Source organism: Dipodomys ordii, unplaced genomic scaffold (genome assembly GCF_000151885.1).
Source record: "Dipodomys ordii isolate 6190 unplaced genomic scaffold, Dord_2.0 Scaffold103, whole genome shotgun sequence".
Taxonomy (NCBI): Eukaryota; Metazoa; Chordata; class Mammalia; order Rodentia; family Heteromyidae; genus Dipodomys; species Dipodomys ordii.
Window position 1 is genome coordinate 439,792 of NW_012267319.1, and position 13,770 is coordinate 453,561.

At 47.3% G+C, this 13,770-nt stretch overlaps 1 protein-coding gene across 1 annotated transcript in view; it reads left to right on the forward strand.

Annotated features, from left to right (window-relative positions):
- The window catches only part of Sh3bgr (SH3 domain binding glutamate-rich protein), a 32,690-nt gene that overhangs the window by 16,031 nt on the left and 2,889 nt on the right, over positions 1-13,770 (forward strand). The window contains exons 4-6 of the mRNA XM_013027370.1: positions 5,382-5,456; positions 5,859-5,951; positions 13,077-13,189. Of these exons, the coding sequence (XP_012882824.1) occupies positions 5,382-5,456; positions 5,859-5,951; positions 13,077-13,157 (249 nt within the window). The 3' untranslated portion in view covers positions 13,158-13,189. The remainder of the gene's footprint in view (positions 1-5,381; positions 5,457-5,858; positions 5,952-13,076; positions 13,190-13,770) is intronic.

The following is a 13,770-nucleotide window of genomic DNA, read 5'->3' on the forward strand; positions in this document are numbered from 1 at the left end:
TCAACACTCTGGCTGATTCCATGGGCTTGGAGTCCCCAGCCTCTAAGACTTTCTAAGTTCCTGGTCTGGTCTTGTTGAGTCACACAGCCTCAGGTGTTCTGTAACAGCAATAGGAAATGGAGTTGGATAGGTTGCTCTTTGAAGACCTGATAGACGGTGATAAGTAAAAGAAGATAGTACCGGCAGCGGCAGCGAGGCTTTGCTGTAGTATGGGAGACACTGGAATGTATGGTGTGGACCTTGGAGAGGGAGGAGGAGGTTTCAGTAGAGCCCAGGCACAAGGATGGGCGAAGACAAGAGAAGAGACCAGGCAGGTGTGCAGGCAGCACTGCTCAGCGTCCTCCATGACTTCAGCTCTCAGCCGTGGGAAGGGATGAAGAAGAGGTTGGTGAGTGAGCCCTGTAGAGAAGCAGTGTGGAAGATGATAGAGAAGGACACGGCCCATATCCCACCCTCTGATCCTCACACACAGCTCCTAGCACATAGTAGGTGCTCAGCTCTGAAATGGAGGTAAACGTTAACTGAGATACTAAAGTCAGGGGGACACTGTCAATACTGAATGCAAATTGAATGTAAGTGGGACACATCTGTTTATGCAACTTACCTTTTTTCATCTTTTTTTATTGTTATTATAAAGGCTATGTACAGAAGGCTTACCATTTCATAAGTCAGGCAAAGAATACATTTCTTTTTGGACAATGTCACCCCCTCTTTTGCTCTTCCCTCCCCACCCACAAGTTGTGCAGGTCATTTTTACCATAGCATCTACACAGCTTTTTATTTTTTTGGAAAAAAGAAAAAAAAAACCTTCTTTTGAGATCTATCCTTGCTGACTCCTTCTAAGTCTAGTTCACTTTCTACCATGTGTCATCTCATCATTATCTGTGGGCATTCTATGTATAGTAGCACACCAAAGCTCTTACTCCTGTCTGACTGTAGCTTCCTACCATTGATTGCCCTCTGCCTGTCCCTCCTTCCCGATGCTCTCCCCTGACTTCGGAAGCCACGTTTTCTACTTGTGGGATTCCATCTTCAAAAAAGTCCACATATGGTCCATGTCACCAAATATTTATCTTACTGATCCCAGCTTACCTTACGTAACATGGTCTCCAATTCCATCCAGGTTGTTGCAGATCACCTCAGTTTTTAGATCCTGGTTGTAAGCCTTGATTTGAGCTTAGGTCTTATCATAGTCTATGAAATTCCCTTTCCTTGGGGGAAAAGGATGGCCTATTTGAATTCTTCCTCTGGAGAGGAGCATCTCAGTGCTTGTCTGCAGACATCCCACTCCTCAGCAGCTCAGCCATGCTCTCTGTGTCTCTGAGTTTGCTGGTGTTTGTGCATGCACACAGGGAAAGTACCTCAAGTATCCTTGGAAAGACAGATGCTTGATTTATGCAAACGATATGACTTGTCGCAGTATCAGATTGTCGTAAACAACATTGTGGAGAAGTGTCAGAAAGGAAAATTAATCTTGATCAAGCTAAAAATAGACACCCTTGACAGTTATGTAGAAATTTAAATTTTCCATGTCTTAGGCAGGCCACACCAGGCCAATTACCAGACGGGTTTTTCCCAAGAAGGCTTTGTCAGGAAGCTTTTGCTCCACAAAGTCTAACTTAGCTCTTTAAAAGAGGGCTCACAGCTGATAGTCATTCTTAATATGGTGTTCCAGGCAAGGCCATTTCAGGCAAGGCCATGGTTGCATAGACAAGGTTTTATTCATGCCCTGGCAAGAAGAAAGATTGATTCTTGTTAAAGCTGCGCAAATAACTCGATTGTCCTAAGAGTAAGATAGGTACTGTAGGGGCTGGGAAGGTGGCTCAGTGGTAGAGTGCTTGCCTTGCATGCATGAGGCCTTGGGTTTGATTCCTCAACACCACATAAGCAGAAAAAGCCAGAAGTGGAGCTGTGGCTCAAGTGGTAGAATGCTAGCCTTGAGCTGAAGAGCTGAGGGATAGCACCAGGCCCAGAGTTCAAGCCCCATGACCATCACCACTACTACCACTCTAGTTCAATAAAGTAGATTCAGTGAGAAATTGAATTCTGAAGGGGTTAAGCAAGGAGGGTAAGATGTCAGTTACACATATTTCCTTTTGGTTTGCAAAGTCAGAGTGTTACACTGTCGTGATCTACAAGGTGGGAGAGGAACAACCAAGGACTTTCCTGTATGCCCAGTAAACATCCATCATCCAGACAGAAATTCCTATTGCTTCTCACCAGTTCACTTCATTTTATGTAATTAATTCTTACTCAGAAAGAGAGAGGGTAGGGGAGAGCGTGGGCCAGAAGACACAGCACAAGATCAGCTAGGGGCCTGAGGATACACTGGTGATGCAGACTAGCTACAGGATGAACCACATGCCCTGCAAGCCTTAAACCCATGTGGAGATTTGGAGAGAAGAGGATTGGTGACACCATTCCAGTATGAAAGGCCAGACTTGGTGAAGACAAACATTTTATTTTTTCCTTCATCTTGAGAAGAGGCCTCCTGAGACCGATCTACTCTGGGGACTGAAAAAACAATCATGGCTCGAGGAATCTTGGAACACCTCTCCTCATGTCTGGGTGGGAGACAGTGTGAGAGATGGGGTGGAGAGGTAGAGGTTTCACAGACTCTCTGAGAGCTTCAACAGCAGCTTGCTGGGGCACGGAAGGGTGCGGTGGCTGGAGGCCTCACCCCCTGGGTCATGGAGGCAATGGAGCATTGGCTGTTGAGTCCAGTGCTGAAAAATACCTCTTTGCATGGCTACTATGCTGTCTTTCCTGACCACTGAAGGTGCCTAGTGAAAGACTGAAGGTGATTAAAACTTTCAGCCAATGACTTGGCCTCAGACGCACAAATTCCAACACAGAAACAATAAATATGAAATAAAACCTCTCTAAAACAAGGCAACATGACTCCGCAATTCCAGAGACTTCATAGCTCCACAGTAGCAACCATGCAGCAAACAGCAAATAATTTAAAAATGCTCTCAGCCATCAATGGAATTAAAGAGGACATAAATAAATGCTTGAATGTATTCTAAGGGAACACAAAGAGCTGAATGAAATAAAAGACAAAGAGGGCATAGAAAATGGATTCAATAAAGATATAGAAATTCTGAAAAAAGATCAGCTTGAAAATTCTGGAAATGAAAAGATGAATAAGTCAAATTGAAACTCAGTTGAAGATGGATACAATGGCTCACACTTGTATTCCCAGTTACTTGGGAGGCAGAGATAGGAGGATCTCTATTTGAAGCTATCCTAGCCCCCCTCCAACCCCCCCCAAAGTTAATAAGACTCTCTCAAAAAACAAACTGAGTCAGGGAAGGGGTGACATTGTAAAAAAAAAAGAAAATAAATGTATTCATTATCTAATTTATTAAATGACAAGCCCTCTGTATAATAATAAATATAATAAAATTGTACTTTAAGAAAAATCTCAAAACTAAGCTGGGTATATTGGTGCATGTCTGTAATCTAAGCTATGGGAAGAGGTAGGAGAATCACATATAAGGGTGACCTGGTCAAAAGTGCAAGGTCTATCTGAAAAATAGCTAAAGTAAAAAGGACTGGGTGTGTGGACCAAATGGTAGAGCACTTGCCTATCAGGAGCAAGGTAGTGAGTTCAGATTTCAGTACTGCCAACAGACAAACCTCACTTGGAGTCTCTCTAGTAGGCTGGACCAAATTAAAGACTATCAGAGCTTAAAAAGAAGGTAGGCACATTGGAACATTCAGATGAAGGTAAAGGAAAATAAAGAAGTACACAACATTTAAGCTCACTTGGACACCATTTAAGAGACCAAACATACAAGTTATAGGCATAGAAGAAGTATAAGCTAAAGGCATAAAACATATTCAATAAAGTCATAGCAGAAAACTTCCCAGATCTTGAAAGATGGTAAGGTCTTCCAGGTACAGGAGTGTTTTAGGTAAGAGCAGCCAAGAACCTCTCCAAGGCATATTAGAGTTAAAGCATTCGCCACACAGAACAAAAGCTCAAAAGAGAACCTGTGAGTCACTGTCAAGGCAAACCTTCAGAATAGTAGTAGATTGCTCAACAGAGACTTTAGAGACAAGGAAGGCATACAATGGAATCTTTGAAGCCCTGAAATCAAGTAATGTCAATCATAATTACTTCTTATCTTGAAAAAAACAATTTAGGCCTCTACTATCTGTGCATGCTAGGCAAGAGCTCTTATCACTTAGCTCCATCTCCAGCCTTAGACCTCTGCTTCATATCTATGGAAAATAAAATTCTAGTGGATTAAAGGTCTAGATATTAATAAACAGTATGGAGTAATAGAATATATTTTACACACTAAAATTTAGATAAATGTATCCATATAAAAGGCCAACAGTTTTGTAACAAAATTTATACGGATCATAGATTAGGGTAAAGACATTTGTAATGTGGCAAAGGTTAGGTATTTGTATTATATGAGAACCTCTGAAACTGATAAGAAAGGAAAAATACATATGACTGGGTAAGCCAAGAAGGTGATATCAAAGCAAAGCATAAGCGGCTAGAAATAAATTTATGAAAAATATGTTCTTTCTTCCCAGTCATTAGGATAATGCAGAAATGAAATTCTATTTTACTTTGAACATGTTGACCAACGTAAAAAGAATAATTGTTGCTGGGCAACAGTGGTTCACAAACCACGAGGCTGAGACCTAGAGGATTATGGTTGGAAGCCAGTCCAGGCAGAAAAGTCCTGGAGACTCCATCTCCAGTTAACCAGCAAGAGCTTGGCTGGAAGTGTGACTGAAGCGGTAGAGCACTAGCCAAGCAAAGTGAGGAAGCGGGAGGCTCAGAGTTCAACTCCAGTACCTGTACCAAAATGACAAGAAAAGAAAATATGAATTGCTATCACCCAATAAAATATCCTCACTACTTTATTATTAGTATTATTTGTAGAGACACAGTTGGAACATCCCTCAAATAGGAAGGTTTTGAATGAATTATGTATTAACTATGAAGCATATGTTAAAAAGAATGGTCAGAATTATTTCAGTTAACCTGGACAAATGTCCATGCTACATTAACAAAATCAGCTCATTTCTGTTCCAAAATAAACAAAAATAAGAAGGAAAATAACTCACCCCCAAATCACCTTTATGTATTGGGACAGGATTAGAAGGATCTAATTAAAAAATGGATTGTTATTTCCATGAACCTGGAAGGGGTAACACAAGCTTGGGAACCATGGCTAAGCTGATAGAGCATCAGGTGGGAGACATAGCCCAGCCCTGCCTTGCCTCTGCTTTCCTGTTCTTGTCACTAGAGCGTGGGTGGCCAGAGCTGCTCACACAGACTGGCCACACTGTACACTGTGGATTAAATACAGAATGAAGAGTTAAAAGACACTGAATTAATTTATACCATGCAGGTGACAAAGTCGCCCGAGGAAGCGTCTTCCCTCCCCAACGGCGACGTGGCTGGAGAGTCAGAGATTGCTGCCCAGGTAAGTGGTTGGAGAGTCAGAGAGTGCTGCCCAGGTAAGAGCCGTGTGGCAGCCCTCTTCCCACTGCTGGGGTCCTCAAGGTAGCTGCCTGGCCCCATCTGTCTGTCTGCCTCATTTGTTCACACCCGCCCACCTAGGATGGATCATGTCCATAAGCCTCAAAGAGGCCAATAGAGACCCCTCAGCCGGCTGGTGTGTGCACTGAGCTGCTGGCGTCAGCCCATAATCTGGGGAAGTGGCAGCCTCTGCAGGGGGCAGCTCCGTGACCTCCCAAAGGAGAGGCCTGCTGGGGACTTTGCAGGATCTGAACAAGGAGGCCGCAGCAGGCCTGGCTGTGCTTCTCCTCGGGAGCTTACCAAAGGTCCCTGGTAACCTGGTAACCTGGCTCTCCATTCTGATCAGGGCACAGAGAAGACTGAAGAAAGTGGAGAAAATGAGGGGCAGAAAGAGGAGGGTGAAGATGCGGGCAACCTCCCCGAGTCCCAGGAGAAGAACGTGAGTGTTTGCCGTCGTTTCATGCAGGGTTTGGTCTGTCTGTCATTTCCTTGGCTCCACAGCAGTGAGGGAGGAGGTGAGCAGAGGGTTAGCTGGGTGGATTGCAGGTAGCTTCTGTTACTATGGTAACCGTGTGGGCCCAGTGTAGAGAGGCAGATGAAAGCAGGAAAGGCAGAGGGAGGACCCGGAGCAGCCGGAGCAGCCGGAGCAGGGCCTGGAGGCCCAGCTGGATGGGGCCTCACCAAGCCTGGCTGTGCGCTTGCGGGGCTGTTAGTGGTGGTTGGTGTATGTTCTCTGTCCACCTTGGTCCTTCCAACTCCTACCTACACCAGCTTCACAGCCCGTCTACTTGGGAAACAGAGACCAAGGGATGAAATGTATTTGTGGGGTGACAAGATTAAAGATTAAAAGGAGCCTGGGGGAGGAGGCACATGGAGTTCAAGCCCAGTCAGGGGAGGACAGGTCCCAGAGAGGCTGAAGCACAGATCTGATCCTAAAGTGCTTCCTGTTAGGTACAAGAGGATGGCACCTGGGGAAGGGGGAGGGGACAGTGGGTGATGGGCAGGCCCCCTGGAATTGTGGGAATGTGTCTGGGAAGATAGGTGGAGGGGGAGCATGCATGGTGGGGGTGGGCCGAGCCTCTCTGGGGAGGAATTTCAGCAGAACATCAAGAGAACTGCATAAAATGATGGAAGTGTCCCGTTTCATAAAATTCATGTTTGTATTTGGCTTTTATCAGGTAAAATTATTATTATTTTTAAAAAGATAGCTTTGGCCTCATTTTTTGACTTAAAATTTTTTTACTGTTATTATTTTTTTTGTCAGTCGTGGGGCTTGAACTCTAGGCCTGAGCGCTGTCCCTCAGCTCTTCAGCTCAAGGCTAGCACTCTACCACTTGAGCTACAGTGTCACTTCTGGTTTTCTGGTGGCTTATTGGAGATAAGAGTCTCACGGACTTTCCTGCCAGGCTGGCTTTGCATCCTGATCCTCAGAGCTCAGCCTTCTGAGTAGCAAGGATGACAGGTGTGAGCCACTGGCGCCTGGCTTTTACTGTTATTATTAAGGTGATGTACGGAGGGGTTACCATTCCACAGGTCAGTCATTTCTATTTGGGCAATATTACCCCTTCCTTTGCTTTCCTCCGTTTCCCCCTCCCGTCCCCAGCCACAAGTTACATAGTTCATTTTCAACATAGTGTGGTAAGATTATTTTACCAAAAAGCTCAAATCATTCTGAGTCGCAATCTTTGACTGAAAGCCTGTAAGCCCTCAGTTGGTTGATTGACATGTGATCAGGATGCATTCTCCAGGAAAGCTCCTTTCTCAAGCCAAATGTTGGTGTGGGTGGCCAGGAGCCTGGCTGTCTAAGGCGGGACCCTAGCAGGGCCTGCCATCCGGCCAGCCTGGAAGGCCAGAGCCCTCACAGATCTCCCTCACGGCCCTTGGCTCCTTCCTCTGTCCCCTGCTGACACTCATCACCACTCACACCTGGCCTGGCTCTGGCCAACCTCCCAGCAAAAACAGCCACCGTGGAAGGCCTCAGCTTTCTCACTTCGCCTTTTGGATCCTTCAGTCACCTGTCTCCACGGCTGTGGTTCACACCATGGTGGATAATCTTGCGAGAGCTTATCTTAGGTAACCAGGCAATCACAGTTCAGTTATCTTTTTTAAAAAGCCAGTTTTCAATATAATTATTTGCCACTATGAAAGTTAGTTCAAGCTTTGTACGAGGACTGTAAGAACCTGCCCAATTCTACTTCTAATAACAATGATAATACTATTACATTGTGTGCCAGTCTTTGGGCTTGAACTCAGGGCCTTTTGTACTCAAGGCTTGAACTCAGGGCCTTTTGTACTCAAGGCTAGCATTCTACCACTTGAGCCACAGCTCCACTTCCAGCTTTTTTGGTGATTAATTGGAGATAAGAATCTCCTGGACTCAGCTGGGAAGGTGGCTCAGTGGTAGAGCGCTTGCCTTGCATGCCTGAGGCCCTGGGTTCGATTCCTCAGCACCACATAAGCAAAAAGAAAAAAGCCGGAAGTGGCGCTGTGGCTCAAGTGGTAGAGCGCTAGCCTTGAGCTGAAGAACTGAGGGACAGCGCCCAGGCCCAGAGTTCAGGCCCCACGACCGGACCCAAAAAAAAAAGAATCTCCTGGACTCTGTTGCCCAGTGTTGGCTTGTAGTTGCAATCCTGAGTAGGTAGGTTACAGGCATGAGCCACTGGCACTTGGCCTAATTGCTTTTTGTGTATGTCTGTACTGGTATTAGGATTCAAACTCAAGACTTGTCCTTTTGCTCAGTTTACTTGCTCATGGCTAGCCTCTACCACTTGAGCCATGCTTCCAGCCCGGCGTTTTGCTGGTTCATGGAAATAGTGTTTCATCATCTTTTTTGCCCTGACGTCTTCAAACCTCAGTTCTCTAAGTCTTAGTTTCCTAAGTAGCTAGGACCACAGGTGTGAGCCCTGGGCACCCTGCTTGATCTGGTCTGATTCTGTGAGATAAAGTTCAAAGTTCTTTTGTTATGTTTTGTTTTTCCTGCTGGTCCTGGGACTTAAACTCAGGCAGGGCCTGGCACCTTCCCTGAGTCTCTTTGTTCTCAGGATTAGCAATCTAGCATTAGAGTCACAGCACCACTTCTGGCTGTAGATAAGAGTCTTCTGGGGACTTTTCTGCTAGGGCTGGCTTTGAAGCGTGCTCCTCAGATCTCAGCCTCCTGAGTAGCTAGGATGACAGGCGTGAGCCTCTGGTGCCAGGTGGCAGTTTGTTATTTTTGTTTTTTGTTAGTTAACCTATCCCATCTCACCCTGAGAAGGATTAGAGGCAGGGAAAGCAGTATAGAAATGCTTTCATTCAACATTCTCTCCACCTATTCAAACTGCCCTCCCCAGGCAGAGCCGGGGGAGGGCCCATCATGGCTGAGTCTGCTGGCTCAGGAACTGGTGTTCTGGTGGGCCAGAGACACAGTCTCCAGACACCTTCCCCGCTCCCTGACCTTTGGGGCTGTCTGTGTAAGTTCTCTGAGCACGTACTTTCCCCTCTAGCCTTTCTTCCAAGAAATTAAGGTCAATTTGAATATATGATAGAGAGGGCAAAGTCTCTCTGTAATGTGTTTTTTCCATGCCTCAATTTATTTTGTGTATTTTATTTTGTAAATATAATTTTGTTGTTATTATTATGGTGTACAGAGGGCTTTCTGTTTCATAAGTCAGGTAAAGCGTGCATTTCTGGTTTTGGACAGAGTCACCCCTTCCTTTCCCCCAGTTTCCCCCTCCTGTTCCTGCTCACGGTTACACACTTCATTTTCCACACGCTGTTTTCTGAATAGCATGATTGCAACATTTATTCATCCTCCCTTCCTGTACTCTCCTTTATCCTCCCCAAGGGGGGGGGCAGAGCAAAACCAAACACCACCACCACCAATAACAATCACAACCCCACCCCCAGGGTTTCCATTTCCTGGAATACCCTTTGATAAACAGTATTTTAAATGTTCAGGGGAGTTTCACCTGTGGGGTCCTCCCCTAAGGGTATCCTCCTTTTGTGTGTGTGTATGTGATCCTAGGGTCCTGTATAGATTATTGTATCCAGTTTAATTTTAGATCTAGCTTCTGCATACGAGAGAAATTATGTGCTGGTTGTCTTTCTGAGCTTGATTTACTTAATATGATTTTTTCTGGGTCCATCCATTTCCCTGCAGATGGCATAATCTTATTCTTCCTCATGGATGAGTAATATTTTACTGTGTATAGGTACCACATTTTATTAAACCACTCATCTGTTGTAGGGTATCTGGGCTGTGTCCATAACTTGGCTCTTGTGAATAGTGCAGCAATGAACATGGGTGTAATTTCTTCTTAAATTATATGAATCAAAGCTAATCCTATAAGACTCCCTGCTTCCAGGCTCACATTAGTATCTTGTTTCAGCTAGATCTAATCAGCGAAGATAATTAGATTGGGGGGGGGGAAATAAATGACTTGTCCACTGCTGTTAATTCTATACTACCTAGAGTACAGGTTAATCTGATTGTGTTCTCTTTGAGAAACACAGGCACTGTGTTCTTCCTCAGTCATCTGACATGCATTTAGGAGCTAACACCTTGCTTCCAGAAAATTGTCCTGGAAATTTAACAAATAAATAAGACACGGATTATGCCCTACAGATAGTGGGGTGTGGGTGTAGGTGGGAACAGATAAGAGGCTCCCCAAACTCAGCTTTAAGGGTCTTCGTTGCAAACAGCAGAGTCCTGGAAGGGTGTCCCTGTGGCTCAGTATGGCTGGGATAGAATGGGCAGGGGTGAAGCAAGGCGGACAGGCAGGAATCTAGGAGTCTCCAGACATGGAGGTTTGCCCACGCCAGCGGCATGGTTAGGCTCATTGTGTATTGGAGCTACTGTGTGGAGAACAGATCGGAAATGAAGAAGGGGGGATGGTGACCCCTTGGGGGTAGGAGGTCCTTGCTGTAGCCCAGATGAGCAAAGGCAGGCAGGCAGCACCTGGAGTGTACAACAGGAGCAAGCAGGGCGTTTTCCTCCCGTTACTTCCACACATCCGAATGCAGGATTAGTTGGAGAATCCTCTTGGCCCGGGGCTTGGCCTCGGTGCCAGGCAGTGATGATCTGTGCCAGTTGCTGAGATCTGAAGGTATTGTTCTGGAACTGGCCTGTGGTGTAGGCAGGGAATGGGGAACAGTGCGGGGTCCTCTGTAGCCTGGCTTCTGGAATGTGCTTGGTCCTGTTCTCAGTCTTGAGGGGCAGCCTGGCAGAGGAGGACGGACACCAAATTAGGAGTCAGGAGTCTGAGGCCTGATTGTATTGACAGATTACTTGACCACAATCTCAGCTCTGTCCAGAGGCTGGAGAGAGGGTGCATATGACAGCCAGACTGCTTTGCACTCCAAGTACTGTGGCTCACGCCTGTGATCTCCGAAGGCTGAGATCTGGGGATCGAGGCTAGAAGCTATCCCAGACAGGAAAGTCTGTGAGATTCCCATCTCCAATTAACCAGAAAAATACTGGCGATGAAGCTGTGGCTCCAGCTAAGGGACAGCATCCGGGTCCTGGGTTCAAGTCCCAGTATAGCACACACAAGCAAGACGGCTTTGCAGCGTGTCCAGGTTCCAGCTGGTGCTGCTGGCCTGGGAGGCGGTGGGGATGGACTACCAGGATGGCTCTGGGAAGCCGGAAGCTCTCACTATTTAATGATGCTGTGGAGCCTCTGGCCCCGCCATGTTGGGAGGTGCTGGACAGAGCTCTGGCCTCCTTCTTAGAGCTGTGAGCTAGGAGGTGTGCAGCGAGTTTGTTACCCTGATCTGGAGGACGTTAGGGATTGGGGGCAGGCAGCAGACCTCTGACCTCTTCAAGTCTGGGGCAAAAGTGCTCTTCTTTTTTTTTTTTTGTCGGTCGTGGGGCTTGAACCCTGGGCCTGGGTGCTGTCCCTACGCTCTTTAGCTCAAGGTGAACACTCTACCACTTGAGCCACAGCGCCACTTCTGGTTTCCTGGTGGTTCATTGGAGACAAGAATCTCATGGACTTTCCTGCCTGGGCTGGCTTTGAACCGCGATGCTCAGATCTCAGCCTCCTGAGTGGCTAGGATGACAGGCGTGAGCCACCAGCACCTGGCTAACACTGCTACTGCTGTTTTTTTCTTTTTTCTTTTTTTTGCCAGTCCTAGGGCTTGAACTCAGGGCCTGGGCACTGTCCCTCAGCTCTTCAGCTCAAGGCTAGCGCTCCACCATTTGAGCGACAGTGCCACTTCTGGCTTTTTCTGCCTATGTGGTACTGAGGAATCGAACCCAGGGCCTCATGCATGCAAGGCAAGCGCACTACCACTGAGCCATCTTCCCAGCCCAACACTGTTGTTTTTTATACTTGGCAAGCTTCTTTTTCTAAGCAGAGATTACTGTTTAAATGCGTCACGGGTCACAATGCTGTTGCTCTGTTTCCATGTTCTGGGCTCTGTAGACAGCTGTATCTGTTGGCACTGCAGATATTATTAAGAACTGTTACTAGTTAATGACATTGTCTCACTAGTATGAGCGATGGAAAGGGATCTGTAAGCTCACATTATCTTTTTTCAGGCCTGAGATACATAGGACCACCCGATGCTCACAGCCCTGCAGGGTGCATGCTTCATATGTACATGGATGTGTGTGCTTCATATGTACATGGATGTGGAATTCACTTAGATGAACTTTGTGTTGGTTGGTCATGGGGCTTGAACTCAGAGCCTAGGTGTTGTCCCTGAACTTACGGCTTGTACTCTACCACTGAGCCACAGCTCCACTTCCAGTTTTCTGGTGGTTAATTGGAGATGGGAGTCTCACAGACTTTCCTGCCTGGGCTGGCTTTGAACTGTGATCCTCAGATCTCAGCCTCTGGTGTAGCTAGGATGACAGGCGTGAGCCACCAGCACCTGGCTAGATGAACTGTTGTCTTACAGTAGCGTGCATAGATTTGGGATTCAACTGAACACTGACTTGAATTATGATTTTGTTTTCCTTTCTTTCTGGAGCTCAGGAAGAAGGAGAGAGTGCAGCGGGAGAGGTATGGTTTGCCCTTAACCACTGTGTGTAATCAGCTTAGTTGACAGGCCTTAGTGAGGGCCTTGAAGCTCCCGCTCCGCCTCCCCTCTTCCCCGCCCCATTCTTTGTGGAGTAAGGGGGCCAGGGCTACCCGACACCCCAAGAACCCTCCCGAGGCCCGTGACCCAGGGGCCTCCTTCAGATGAAGTTGTGCCCGGAAGGCAGGCAGAGGCCGTGCAGGGCTGGAGCTCCCTGTGTCGGTGAGACTAATCGCTTCCCGTTGATGGTCAGCAGTACAAAGCAACCGAGTTCTGTGCATGGAAGTGTGACTGATAAAAAACACAACTGTCAGGAAGGTAAAAACACATTGGCCGTATTTCATCCCTGACTGTGGATGGCTAGAGGCAGTTCTGTGGGGCCAGTGTGCTAACACAGAGGTGTGTGTGTGTGTGTGTGTGTGTGTGTGTGTGTGTCTGAGAGGCTGCAGGCTTTAGGATCTTACCTCCTCTTTCTTTGTGTCTCTGGCCCTGTTTCTCCATGATGACTCCATGCTGATGGATTCTGTGACCCCAGACGGAGGAGATAAGGGAGGAGGCCGAGGAGGAGGAGGCCGAGGAGGGGGAGGCCGAGGCCCAGGCAGCTGAAGGAGAAGAGGAGCCAGGAGAAGGGGAGGATTCTTAGGCCTGTTCCTGTTGAAGTCTCCAATTTGACAGGTAGGCGGAGAATTCTGGGGTGGAGGTGCAAGGGGAGGGGCCAGTCCCGATTCATAACACCCGCCCCCACCCCCTCTCCGGCTCCTGGCACACCAGCGCCAAGGCCCCTCTCCACGCAGCCCTGGCTTGGCACTGTGGTGGGTGGATTTCCAGGCAGAGGCACCCCTGACCCAGCAGGCGCTGCCGTGGGCACATCCCGGCCTCGGTGCCCCTTTGCTCAGGAGCTGCGGGTGCCTGTCCCCTGCACCCGTGCTTCTGAGGGGAGTGGTGATCGCTGTTCACAGCAGCAGGAACATACAGCCTTGACCATCACGGAGCCCATGATGGCCAGGCCTTGGGGCCCGAGTGACGTGTATTATTAAACATTAGCCAGCAGGCTCATGAGACACCCTGGCTTTCAAACATTTTATCATTATTATTTTGTGTGTGGGGGTGTGGCTAACTATTTTTTCTTTTATTTTTATTTTCTTTTATTTTTTTGGGGTCTGGTCATGGGGCCTGAACTCTGGGCCTGGGCACTGTCCCTCAGCTCTTCAGCTCAAGGCTAGCGCTCTACCACTTGAGCCACAGCACCACTTCCA